Consider the following 14,751-nt stretch of genomic DNA (forward strand, 5'->3'; position numbering starts at 1 on the left):
AACGAAATATTTAACAAAATATAACATTTGTTTGACCATGAATTTGAAATCTAACTTTATGAATTTTGCACATTTTTTTTGCAAATTTCTTTTGAAAAAATGTCACGATTCAAAACGAATATTTGATTTTTTTAAAAAAATAAGATCAATGTCGTTTTTCAAAGTAGTTAATTATCAATATCTGAAATTGGAATGGTCAACTCAACCCGTATTAGTTTGATTCTCGGTTATTGTAATTGGGCTGCATTATTTGAATATTTAATTAATGGTCTTGGGCTTTAGGAATAAACAGTTAGCCGGCCTGCCGGCTGGATGTATTAATTATTATGTCGAATTCAGCTAAGCATATAATGACAATTGTTCATAGTCAAATGTGATATTTTAATAACATAACCATTCCATATTTCACTATCACCGGAGATAGCTTATGGCGACCGCAATTGTAATTACGACCTATTGATTGCGTTGTGTCCCAATTGTTACGCCAATCCATTTCCCCCTTCAATTATTTGGGTACTGAAACATTACAAAATATCAATGAATCTATTAGTATTGTTTTGATAAACTTGTTAGTCTCACGTGCGGTAAAATGATATAATAAATATGAAAATACAAAACAAATTGGACAACGAGATTTACGTAGAAAATTCCTAAAAATTATTTGGATAAAAATCATGGACAAGATGAAAAACAATCAACTATAATATTTTATGGTGTATAATCACTCAATGTGTTCCCAAAGAGAACACACTCTCTTAATATAGGAGAACAAACACCTCACAAATATTACTAGAACGAAACACTTAAATGCTATAAGATGATAGAGAACTCGATTAAGGAATATTAAACGTCCACTACTCTTTTTTCTTTAAAATATACTAGAATTTTTTTTATAAATATATATGTTTTACACATATATATATTACAACTATTAAAAAAATCGACCAACCTGATATTTGAAAATCCCAACGAAAAGCATTCAAACATAAAATCGTAAACGTCAATCAACCTAACCTAACATTATTCCAAGATAAATTTAACTCTAACATCCTTTCAAAAACCTCTCAAAAGCATATAAGGCATAAAAATCTTTAAGTAAGCATAAACATAGTTTTATTTGCAGAAAACCAGAGACTCTCATCGGGTTATGTGCACCGAAGTCTTACCAGTTCAACCATCAAGTCCTCCATTACCATCAACATCATGCTCACCTGCATCGATCACACCTAGTGAGTCTATTAATTCAGCAAACCTTAATCATGATAACAAATAATATATATACATTTACAAGTAACATTGAAAATACTTTTACTTAAAATAGATTTTCATGAACATAAACTTAAACATTTTCCTTTCATCGTATATAAACTTAGACATAAATCTCGGTTTTGATTCGTATTGACGCGAAACTTAACCAAACTTTTCCAAATTTGAACCAAAGCTTATTAACACCTAACTAGACCATATACAAACCAATTCAAGCCTATTAAACCATTGGACATGCCTAGAATTGCTACTGAATTTTCTTTCCTAGGTTGGTTGAACCTTAGCTCACCTCAACCTCAATTCCTTTGCACCTAGACCCTAATTGATTGGACCAGACCCTGACCAACCCTCCTAGGACCTAGATCGATCCCCTTAAGACCTTCATAGTCCAGCCCTCTATAGCCATGCACGAGGACATGCATGGTTATCTCCTTTGCGCGTGGCCGCGTCTAGGTGGTGCCCTAGCCGTGCGACCTTCCACTCTTAGCCTCTCCAGCCTTGCGTGGACCACCATAGCTCGAGGCTAGAACCCTCATGAGCCCATCCCTTTTCCTGGAAGACACTTGCACAGCCCCCTTCCTAGTTTTTCCCAAAAGTCGAACCCTTGCCCTATGATCCCAATTTTCATTCCAGCTTGTTTCCCTTGCCCTATGATCCCAATTTTCATTCCAGCTTGTTTCCCTTGCGTACATCCCTTACCTATGCATCTAGGGACCCTTAAACGTGTGGAGAAACATCCCTTCCCAAAGCCCTATGCTGCCAGCCCCCTCATTCACCATTAACAAGAGTTTTAAATTATAAAAACACATGTTCTAAGCATAATATGGCATAAAAATAAAAATAAATACAAGGGCAACATATTTTTCATGCAAAAATGCTTCAAACATATAATATGGTATGATAGATGAGAAAAAGATATTAAGGCGAATGGATTGAGATGCGAAGAATGTCGACGTATGGAGGACCTTGCTGATTTTCCCTTCAAAAACTGTGACTTCCTCTCAATATTTACCTGTGGTGTGTGCTTGAAAGCTGAAGGAAGAGTCCTAGTGCTTTGAGGGGTTGGGGCGTGTGGTTATGGGGCTTGAGGGTAGGGTTTTAGGCTTTTTATTCTAATTAAAACACATGGTACAAGCTTAGACCCATTAACCAAGTATAATAGACTCATTAAGCCCATTAGTTAATATTTAATATATTTTGTTTTGGAAAGTTTGTGAAAATATTAGCCGAGTTATCGAAAAGTTCCTATTTTCGACGAAAATAGAATACCGGTTTAAAATACGACTCGACGTATAAAAACATCTGAAAACATCTCATTTTCGAAAATATCATATAACATATACCATATATTATATAATTAGAAATAATCATTTAATAAAAATATTTTTTTTTCAGTCCTCAGTCCCCGTTCCTCGATCACGCCTCGGATAATCTTTAAAACACAATTTTAATGCATTCTAATATAAAACTATATTTTAAATATGTAACCATGAACACCATAATTAATTCATGCTATTAAAACTATTTAATTAGTCATTTTCCATTTTTACTAGATTTGCATGCAGTTGGACTACGTTATAGTATTTTGGACCTTACAGGATAATTGAATTATGGAGGATTGCATCTATTTATAGATGCAATTTTTCGTCTGAATGTATATTTCAAATTCGCTGCCAAAAATGTGTTCTTTGCTGCCTCATTAAATGATGTATGCAACCTACCTAACATATTATCGAATTTTTTTTACTAAATCACTTGCTGACATTTCTCCTACTTGGAGATTTGATTGAAAATCAAATACATCTCCACACATTCTTTCAATCTAGCCATTACTTGCTGCTTACGTTTCTGCTAGGTCACTTGAGGATCTACACCACTCAAACTTATCTATGTTCACTGGCTTGATCAGAACATCAGTTATGCTATCTTTTGTATAGATCTTATGCATATTCACACTTCCTTCTTCTACTACTTCCCGCACAAAGTGAAATTAAACTCCATCGTGTTTAGTCTTGGAATAAAAGACTTGATTCTTTGTGACGTGCAAGGCATTCTGACTGTCACAAAATAAAGGAACATTATCTTGTTTGTGTCAGATCTCCTCCAATAACCTTTTAATTCATATTTCCTATTTGCAAGCTTGAGTAACTATCATGTATTTTTACTATGTTGTAGATAATGCCACAACTGTTTGCAGTTTTGAAACCCAGCTTACAGCTCCCCCTACAAGTTTAAACACATAACCGTAGTAGATTTCCTCTTATCAGGATCACCTGCATAATCTGAATCGACATAGCTCCTGAGTGTAAAATCTGATTCTCCATAACATAATGCAGTATTTGAGGTATCGTTAATGTATCTAAGGATTCTTTTAACAGTACTCCAATGCTCTCTTTCAGGATTTGCCATATACCGACTAACTGCTCTCACTGCTTGAGCAATGTCCGGTCTTGTAAAGATTATGGTGAACATCAAACTTCCCACTGCTGATGCATATGATACTCGAGACATCTCCATCTTCTCTTCTTCACTGCTAGGATACATTTCGGAGGATAACTTGAAGTTAACAGGAAGAAGGGTCAAAATTGACTTACTATCTTGCATGTTGAATCGCATCAATACTTTCTTCATATAATTTTTCTGTTTCTCCTGTATCGCTGAACTTTCATCCTAGAATCTTGTTAGCAATTCCCAAATCCTTCATATCAAATCCCTAGTCAACAGTGTCTTCAATCCTTGGACCTGATATTTGTTGGGGCCTGTTACCAACATATCGTCCACATATAACACCAAAATGATATAATCATCACTATATACCTTGAAATATGTACAAGGGTCTGCACTCAGTCTGTTGTATCAAAGGCTCATGAAATATGAATCAAATCTCTTGTACCAATACCTCGGCGCCTGTTTGAGATCGTACATAGATTTCTTCAACCTGCAAATCGAATTCTCTTTGTATTTTTCCTCAAAACCTTCTGGTTGGAGCATATAGATTTCTTCTTCAAGATATCCATGAAGAAATGCAGTTTTTTATATCTAGCTGTTTAGATGTAGGTCAAACACCGCACACAATGTCAACACTACTCTGACTGTTGTGAGCCAAATCATATGAGAAAATATCTCATTGAAGTCAGTGTCTTCTTTCTGAGCATACCCTTTTACCACCAATTTAGCGCGATACCGCTCCACTTGATTATTGCCATCACGCTTGATCTTATAGACTCATCTACTACCAATGAGTTTCCTTCCTCGTGGGATTGTAACAAGGTTCCAAGTTTTATTCTTGTCTAATGCCTCTAATTCTTCCTGCATTTCTATCATCCACAAGGATACATCTGACCTTTAAGTAGCCTCGTGGAAACTCGATGGCATACCATCCTCTCATAATAGACAATATTCCAACCTGGTGGTCTTCTGTCTCGAGTTGACTGCCTCACATTGGAAATCTCATATTCAACGTGTTCTAGTTCTTCGTGCTCTTGTATTACTTCACAAGAAATTTGACATTCGTCCGTCTTATTTTCCACCTGAAATATAGTAGTTTCTGAATTCAGCGTGCATTTGTCTCTCTTTACTTTATCTTCCTCGAATATATCATATCTGTTGATAACAAGCTTGTGGACAGTAGGATCCCACAAGAGAAATCCCTTAACTCCATCAGCATAACCCAAGAAGATATATTTTCTGGATTTCGAATCCAACTTCGATCTTTCTTGCTCATTGTACAGAACGTACACATAACTTCCAAATGTATGCAAATGAGAATAATCAACCGACTTCCTAGTCCACATCTCCATCAGAGTCTTCAGATCAATCGCTACTGAAGGAGAACGATTAATAATATAACAAGCGGTTTTGACTGCTTCGGCCCAAAATGACTTGTCTAGACCTGTAGTCCTCAACATAGCTCTTATTATGTCCAACAATATCATGTTCATCCACTTCGTCACTCCATTTAGTTGAGTTGTGTAAGCCTTCATGATCAGTCTTTTGATGCCCTCATGTTGATAAAATATATCAAATTCGTCACTGATATATTCTATTATATTGTCAGTTCTCAGACACTTGATTTTTTTTTCTGAATCAAGTTCAACTCGTGTTGGGTGTATCTAATCAAGAAGAAATCATATGTTTTCAAGATCTTCAAAGATTTCAAAGCACTTCTTTGCGTATTTTTCCCAAAAGTACATACATATTTGCAACAACCTTTTCCGCATTCATAACCACAAGCACACCATTCACAATTTTCATGATTCTATTCTCGATACGGATTTTGCACCCGACGTCATCCAATTGCCCCAAAGACAAAATATTTTTCGTCAGTCCCTTCACTTGTCGTACCTCTTGTATGGTGCGAATGGTACCATCAAACATTTTTATCTTGATATTGTTGCGTATTTTCACTACCGCAAGTGTATCGTGTCAAGTTTTAGTACTGGTTTGAGTACATATATTGATCCCACGAGGAGTAATTATTTAAAACTGTATATTAATTACTATAATTTACATAGTTCAACTTTATTTAGAGAATTCAAATAGATAGTTGATAATCAATTCAAAACAAATAACGAATCAGAGAATTCTTAGCACGCAGTTGAAGTTCAATGAGTAGATCAATCTAGAGATATGATTTTGTCTGGTCTCCCCTATGCTAAATTAAAATTGACTAACATATTATTAAATCGCATCATGTTAACTAACCAAGAACTCGCAATTTCCTATTCTCTTTTTCAAGTGATAAATAGAACTGTATTACCTATTACTGATTTTAATATGTCTATTCAAAATCATGTAACATGTAATAAATGCAAACAAGGTTCTCTTATGGATTCGTCAGAGTTATACGTCTTTTGCACGTTATAAACGTCTAACGATATGATTTCCACTGTCCTAATTTCAATCCCCTCTCTCGAGTGTTAGATCTTAATTATTTGATCGATCGAATTATGGTCAGTAATTCAAAAGCATTAACGACAAGAAATCACAAATAAACACGATGAATTAATTCAATGAAAATTCAAAACGTCAATAACATAGGTTCAACCGAGACTACGTCAATCTCTAGAAAATAAAATTTGTTCATACTCGAATTTAAATCAATACAAAACCTGTTTGTAATCATTAAAAACGTAAAAGTAAAGAACCGAATTAGAAACGTGTTGAAGAGAGATGAAAGTGCGTCTCCGTGTACGGATTAAGCGTCTTCAGTCTCCGTTCTTCGCGCTCCGTCGTTGGCTCTCGCTTTTTAGTCTCCTAGATCACTTCTGTCGGCTGTGTCAAAAATTCCGAACCCCCTCCAAAGCCCACGTCAAAACCTATTTAACTCTGAAGTTAGCGTCGCGCGCATATGCGCGCCCCTTGCTCGCGCATATGCGCGAGTCTTGCTGTTTTGTTCGGCAGGTTTCTTCTTCTGCGCGCACATGCGCGCCATTGCTCCGCGCATATGCGCGGAGTCCTCTGTTCATTGTCTTCGATGGGTGATTCTCGCACATATGCGCGACACTGAATGGCGCATATGCGCGAGGTTCTCTGCCTTGATAGGTGTCCTGCTGTGTCTCTCGCGCATAAGCGCGACTCTGATCCGCGCATATGCGCGGGTCTTGCTGCCTTCAGTCCTGGACCATTGCTCACAATTTTCTTCTAAGCGCCATTTTCGTTCCTTTCACGCCCACGTAATAGCCTCACCTAGATTCCTGCAAGCACACCAAAAATAACAATACCGCATAATTCTGTCCAAGAAAACTAACAATCTATATGCATTATGAGAATAATTTAAGTGCAAAAATTGCACTTATCAGATAGTACCGACCCCAGAGATTTTCAAGGCATGATCATTTCCCATTAATACAGATCTTTGTGAGACTGATTCATAATAATCAAACCATTCTCTCTGAGACGTCATGTACCACGTCGCACCTGAATCAATAATCAACATGTCATAAAATTTGTGCCTGCATTCTGCAACTATTGCCACTTCGCTGAATAATATTTCACCACCGCCTGAAGAACTGGCCACATTTCCTTAAGAAATCTTCTCTCATACACTCTTTCTTGAAGTGCCCTTTACCGCCATAGTTAAAGCAGTAAATATTTTTCTTCTTACTTCTAGAATTTTATCTATATCGTCTTTGACTCCTACTGGAATCATAGTCCATAAATATTCATCTTATTATCGGTAAAGCCTCTGCCTGCTTCAAAGTTACCAACCTATCTCCCTTATTCTTGCGCCGGCTTTCTTCTTCGAGAACCGCAGTTAAGACTTTGTCGAATTTTAAAAATCCCGAAAGAATATTGTTAGTTATATTGATAATAAGTTGATCATATGAATTTGGTAGACTTTGAAGTAGAAGCTCCGCACGTTTAATTTCATCTATTTTATACCCCATAGAAGTGAGTTAGACAAATAGAATATTTAGTGTGTTTGATATGATTAGTCATTGATGAAGATTCCTTCATCCGAATAGCATAAAGTCTTCTCTTTAGGAAAATCTTATTGTGTAATGGCTTGACCTTGTACATCATTGTCCGATTATCCCAGATAATTTTTGTTGTTTTTATCTCAGACATGCTTGACAGTACTTCGTCTGCTATAGCCAAGTGTAAATTGGAAACATTATTATCACACATCTAATTCCATTTTCCATCGTCCGTCATTTCAACCGGTCTTTCTCTAATAGCCACCAATCAATTCTCCCTTCTTAAAAATGCTTGTATCTTTATTTTTCACAACATAAAATTGTTGTCATTGAATTTTGTTATCTCGTACATGTCTGCCATTATGTCTATAACCATTTAGTAGACTGGACAAAATAATCTCGCTTTAATAAAAAATCTCAAAAAAATATTTTTTCTGATGTGGAAGATCAGTCTAGGCTGCAACCACAAAGCATACCGAGAATTTTAAGAAATTTTAAACCAAAGCTTTGATACCACTTGTTGGTCCCACGTGCAGAAACTTTATATAATAAATATGAAAATAAAAAATAAATTGGACTCCGAGATAATACTTTTTCAATCCCAATCTTTCTACCCAAATTTTCACAACCAATGTCATTTTAATGATTATATTTAAAAAAAACAATTTATAGGTGTGATGGCATGTTTTTGGTTTTTTCCCAATGTGTGATGGTTTTTGGCTATGCATCTGAGAAAACAAGGACATAATCCTTCCGTTCGACAATAGCATACAAGAAAAGTTTATACCAAACCTGTTGTATGTAAGATCTAGATATTATATTAAAAATTAAAATTTTTAAAGATGATTTCTGTAATCATAATCATGGTTATTTTTAAGTATAATATTTTAGATTGAAATTGATTGTAGTTAAATTTAGATAAGATTGAGATAATTATAACATAAAACAAGAATTTGACGTTGGAAATTTGAGTAAAAAATGCCAAAAGTTTAGTAGAGGTGAAGGATGTTTTTTTTGCAAAAGTTAATTACTATTATGCCTTTTGATGAAGTTGACATAATATATTCTTTGAATCGCATTTTTGTCTTTGTGCAAGAGATCCTTTGATCTTCCCCATCTCATCCAGTTGTCAGTTGATGCACGAAAAGGAACCATTAAAACAATCGTATCAGATTCATCGTCACGCATTATTTTATTCAACAATTCCAAATTAAATTCTCGTCCCCGCTCACACTCTCCGCCCTGCGAAATCCCGCATATTCTCTTGTCGATCGAAATCCGAGATGGGTTTGCAAGGAGATGAAGAGACAGCAAAAGGGTCGGAAGAGATCCCCTTTAAACGATCGGTTTTCCGCTACAATTCGCCCCTTGTTCAGGTTGCGTTGATCGGGTTTGTGTGTTTCTGCTGCCCGGGTATGTTTAATGCATTGTCGGGCATGGGCGGCGGTGGGCAGGTGAACCCGAATGCTGCGAACAACGCTAATACGGCACTCTACACTACCTTCGCGGTGTTCGGTATTCTGGGCGGAGGAATCTACAACATCTTGGGCCCAAAGCTCACGCTTGTGTGCGGCTGCTCCACGTATATTTTGTATGCTGGCTCGTTTCTGTATTACAATCATTACCAGCACCAGGCATTCGCCATTGTAGCCGGCGGGGTCCTTGGGATCGGCGCCGGCCTTCTGTGGGCGTCGCAGGGTGCCATTATGACATCGTATCCGCCGCATAATAGAAAGGGTATTTATATTTCTTTGTTTTGGAGTATTTTTAACTTGGGTGGTGTGGTGGGTGGTTTGATTCCTTTTGTAATGAATTACCATAGGACTGATGCACAGTCCGTCAATGATGGTACCTATATTGGTTTCATGCTTTTTATGGCCATTGGAACTATTTTATCTCTGTCAATATTGCACCCTAGCCGTGTCGTGCGTGATGATGGATCGCATTGCACGAATATTAAATACTCGAGTGTGTCGGTGGAGGCTAGTGAGATTCTGAAATTGTTTCTTGACTGGAGGATGTTGCTCTTGGTGCCTGCCTCTTGGGCTAGTAACTTTTTCTATAGTTACCAATTTAATAATGTTAATGGGCAGCTGTTCAATCTTAGGACTAGAGGTTTTAACAATATATTCTACTGGGGTGCACAGATGATTGGTTCTGTGTTTATTGGGTACGTTATGGATTTCAGTTTTAAGAGTAGGAGGGCTAGGGGGTTGCTTGGTATTGGGATTGTGGCTGTTCTTGGGACTGCTATTTGGGGTGGCGGGCTAGCCAAGCAGCTGGATTACCGGCGTGGTCATTTGCCGACCGAGAAGCTTGATTTCAAGGGAGGGAGTAATTTTGCAGGCCCATTTATGTTGTACTTCAGTTACGGATTGCTTGATGCCATGTTTCAGAGTATGGTCTATTGGGTGATCGGAGCATTGGCTGATGATTCTGAGGTCCTTAGCAGGTAACAGTTTATAATTTCTTTCTATGCGATTATGTAATAAAGAATTGGTGAGTTAGCTTTTCTTTTTCATCAGGTACGTAGGATTCTACAAGGGAGTGCAGAGTGCGGGAGGCGCAGTTGCTTGGCAAATCGACGCACATAATGTGCCGTTTCTGAATGAACTTGTCACAAACTGGGCACTCACCACTATAAGTTATCCTTTGTTAGTTATACTGATCTTGCGAGCTGTCAAGGACGACGACGACGAAACTGACGGAGAAACTAAGGACAGTGTGGCGCTCCCTGGCATTCATTGATGATATCGTAGCATGTTTATCGTCTAATTCTGAATGTACAAGTTTTATTTACAAAAATTATAATTTTTTATTTTACGTGAGACCGTGGTGAACCTCAATGTGATAAGTACCCTCATGAGAAGATTGATTATTGCAATTCATGTTTTTGCAATTTTTTGTTTCATATTGTTTGTTTATTTGGTTTCAATCAATAAAAGTTACCGTTCTCTTGGTGTGTGATCCACTTGGTTTTATGTTCTTCAGTTATTATGCATAAGAGTTGAGGTGTGATCTACCAGATCAATGACCCTCAAGTAAGTATATCATAAAACTTTCTCGAGTTTCTGAATTAATCCTTGATTTTGAACGTTTCGCTAAGCTACGTCTCTTTCATCGATTTCGGAATTCCTGTAATATTCAACTTCAGAAATGCTCAATAATTTCATGCCTGGTGAATTATGTGCTGCTTGAACTTTGATCGATATAACCTCTAAGAGGATCATAGAATAAGTGATTTATATGATCTCAGCACATTTTCTTGATTATCCAGTTGCTTTCACACGTCGTGATCTCCTGACATAACATCGATACTTCCAACAGCTAAAAGAACAGAGGGCGTGGACAAGAAAACGATGTGATAGATAAATATAATCGCATGGAACCACCTCTTTGAGTCTTATTCAGATGTCAATCGTTCTTAGTTTTGCTTATGTTCGATCATGAGTTATTTATCGTTTCTCCACGGCTTACTCGTAATTTTCTTTATCAGTTTCTTACTATATGCTATGATCTTAATTGAGAGCACATTGTTAGGAGAATGATAGCGACCTCTATTACTGAAAGCATCTCTGGTTCCAAAAGAGCCTAAGAAACTATAATAGAAACACAGATTTTAATTATTTTGCAAAATGAATTCAGATAACTACCATAATTCTTGTGCCGGTACAGCTTTATTCCTCGAGCCTCTATGAATTTATTTCACCTAATGATAAATAACGCAATACAGAATCATCCCTAACCCTCATTTTTATTATTTATTATTTAATCGATATATTTAAGCTTTAACTACTGGTTCTTCATCACTTTAGTTCTCAGATTTTGGGGCAGCTTCCTCAGTTGTTGCTTCCTCTTTCTTTTCCTCCACGGCGACAGCCTCGGTTGCTGCTGTCTCCTCCGTGGTGGCTTCTAGAGCTGGTTCAGATAGATCTACCAATGTTTCTTCCTCTTTCTCATCTCCATCTTTTTTTTTCTACGTAAATCAACGCAAAAAACGTGAGGACTAAGAGTCAGTAATTTAATGATAAAGAGGAAGGTATAGAATATCTCTTATTTCTGTGATCAACAGAGGTGGAGGTGGTAGCACCATCCTCCATCTATTTTCTTTGGCATTTGAAATGATTTTATGATACACAATGTACAAATGTGTTTTGAGCCTGATATAGAATTCTAGCTTCCCTCCAAGAGCAAATATCGGCTCAGTTATCGCAAAGCCAAATAAGAAACTAGCCATGAAATACTCTTAAAAGTAAGTGACATGATCTAGGAAGATTAAGAATGCTTACCTCTGGAACAGCCTCGGCCTCAGCCTTTTCTGGGACAGCCGGGGTCTCAGCAATAGCTGGGGCCTCAGCAGAGGCAGGTGCTTCAACAGGGACGGGTGCCTCCTTGGTATCCAAGTCCTTGGGTTTGCTCGCGCAGCCTCCCATGATTATTCTCGGGTTTGGTGGGACGATTGAGCTAAGCGAGCAAAGAGGGTGGTGCACAAAAAGCTTTTGCTTACTTTAATGCACTTATTTTTCTTTGTTTTCCGATATTGAGGCTGAATCTTGAAAGAGGAGAGGGTGGAGTTTATATAGGTGTGAAGATGTTGGAACATGGGAGCCAGTTTGTGGACGATCTTTTCGGCTGGCATATTGTTTGGAAAGTGGGAGGCCTTGTTTTAGAAGGTAGTTATTACGGTTGGAGGATGTTTTTTCTTGTTCCAAGAAGAGGATTTTCGTTGGACTTATGGCTCTCATAAATACTTTACTTTATTCAGCTCTTTTTGGATTATATGCTAACAAAACTGAAATATATGTGTGAATTAACTATTATTATACATAATATTGATGGCGGTTTTATGCGTATTTTATTATCAAATAAAGGTAACCATATAATATAATGTCAATAATAGATGTTGTGCCTATATGTGTTCATCGATTGGTTCGGTTCGATTTTTGGTTTTTTATTTTTGTTTTTTATTTCGGTTTTTTCGGTTTTATAAATATATAATCTGATATCCGAACTATTTTTCTTCGGTTCGGTTCGGTTTTCTACCGAAATGGTTTAGTTATTTCGGTCGATTATTTCGATTTTGATACAATTATTTAAAGTAATAAGATATATATATATATATTGTAAAATATAATATGTTATCTTTTTACATGATTTCTTAGTAAAACATTTAAATTTAAAGTCTAAATGAATTACATAAACAACAATAAACTAAATATTATTCAAAATAATTTATCATTCACTAATATCATCTCAAAAAATATATAACAAAAATAAAATTATTTATTTAATGAAATTTCGGTTTTTTTGATCGGTTCGGTTTTGACATATATAATTCGAAATCGAACCAAATAAATTTCGGTTTTAATATTATATCCGAATTATAAAATTCTGTTTTTGTTTGATTCAGTGTTCGGTTTCTTCGATTTGGATTTTCGGTTTTTTCGATTTTATCCGAAGTTTGAACACCCTTAGTTGTGCCACTACTCAGAATCACAATTCTTGATGTTCATAAATAAACAATGCAATAATTATGTTTGTTTTTGCAACAAGAGATATCACAAGGGAAATGGCGACCAATTTTTTTTGGAAACGGTTAGATGTTATTTTTTGTTTGCTTAATTTTTGAAGTTATTTTGATAAGTAAATTTAAAATATTGATTTGAAAATTTTGGAGATGGAGAGGTAATTGAAGGAAATATTTTGTTGTATATATATATATATCTTTTCATTGTTGAAGATAATATGGATGGATACAATAAGATATGATGCAAGATTTAAAAAAATAATGTATGTTTTGGATATAATGTGATGTTTTATATAAAGAAATGTTCTTCTCAAGCGTGGCCAAGTGCACCAAGGAAGGTCGAGAGCTTTCATTGTCAAATCTTTTTGAGCGGTTTGTTGATTATTTATTATTGCTTTTTTTACAATATATTCATTCAAACATTTTTTGAGAGAAGAATTTGAGTTTTTGGGGGAGAACAATCCGTTGTTTCGAAGGAAGTTCGAGTTGGCTGATCTTGAAGATGGGTAGTACTCGCTATGTAGAGTATAATGAACATGTTTTTCAATCTTTCTTTCTGGTCCAGTGATGTGTCCGACGTAGGGTAGAGGCTGATCGTAGATCAGATTAAGACATCATAAAAAAGAGGGAGTCTTTTAATTGTTTAAGTCATTGTATGATTGTAATTATACCAAAGTTGTAACGATTATGGGTCATTAGGATGAATCAACATAGGCCTCGGCTCATACTCATGCACCACTACTGGTCATGGGTCGTTAGAATGGTCTAGCATGGGCCTCGGTCCATGCCCATACCCATGCACCACTACTCATAGAATATCTCACTCCTGAAAAATGGTTTCTTTCGCCTCCCCCAACACTTGAACTCAGGACATCCAGGCATAAGTACCTAGATTCTTAAAGTGTTGTCAACACTTTAAGAATCTAGGTACTTATGCCTGAAAGTCGTGGGTTCAAGTGTTGGGGGAGTACCTAGATTCTTAAAGTGTTGTCAACACTTTAAGAATCTAGGTACTTATGCCTGAAAGTCGTGGGTTCAAGTGTTGGGGGAGACGAAAGAAACTATTTTCCAAGAGTGAGATATTCTATGAGTGGCGGTGCATGAACATGGGGCGAGACCCATGCTGGACCATCCTAACGACCCATGACCAGTAGTGGTGCATGGGTATGGGCCGAGGCCCATGTTGGTACAGCCTCATAGATCGTTACAGAAGTTTAGTAGATTTGCTTGATAGTTGGGCGTGACCTCATAGATGTGTGTCGGCTGTACCGAACTACGTTAAAATCCCAGATCAACGGAAACTAATTTTTAAAATTTATATGGGCTCCATATATGTTTTAAGAAAAGCCTTTAAATGAACTAAATCATAACATTAAGTCTGATGATATTTTGGTTTAACCCGTGACATCAGCCATTTATTTATAAAGAATCAAAAGTATAACTTCATTTAAAGTGTTACAAGAATTTTTTAGGTTATAATTGGAGAGGACATTTTTTTGTTGCGTTCAGGGTCGACCCTTTTTTTCTCTCCATTATGTC

General features: G+C 36.5%; 2 protein-coding genes across 2 annotated transcripts; one reads left to right on the forward strand and one right to left on the reverse strand.

Annotated features, from left to right (window-relative positions):
- Window positions 1–8,768: 8,768 nt before the first annotated feature.
- On the forward strand, window positions 8,769–11,568 carry LOC142533305 (UNC93-like protein 1). The gene is made up of 2 exons (XM_075640032.1): window positions 8,769–10,137; window positions 10,211–11,568. Exons 1-2 carry the CDS (start codon window positions 8,969–8,971, stop codon window positions 10,431–10,433), a joined length of 1,392 nt encoding a protein of 463 aa, XP_075496147.1. The 5' UTR covers window positions 8,769–8,968; the 3' UTR covers window positions 10,434–11,568.
- LOC142533306 (uncharacterized) lies at window positions 11,288–12,249 on the reverse strand. Its single transcript, XM_075640033.1, has 2 exons — window positions 11,975–12,249; window positions 11,288–11,661 (listed from the first exon to the last, which is right to left on the reverse strand). Exons 1-2 carry the CDS (start codon window positions 12,116–12,118, stop codon window positions 11,497–11,499), a joined length of 309 nt encoding a protein of 102 aa, XP_075496148.1. The 5' UTR covers window positions 12,119–12,249; the 3' UTR covers window positions 11,288–11,496.
- Window positions 12,250–14,751: the final 2,502 nt, after the last annotated feature.

This window comes from Primulina tabacum, chromosome 18 (genome assembly GCF_025594145.1).
Source record: "Primulina tabacum isolate GXHZ01 chromosome 18, ASM2559414v2, whole genome shotgun sequence".
NCBI lineage: Eukaryota > Viridiplantae > Streptophyta > Magnoliopsida > Lamiales > Gesneriaceae > Primulina > Primulina tabacum.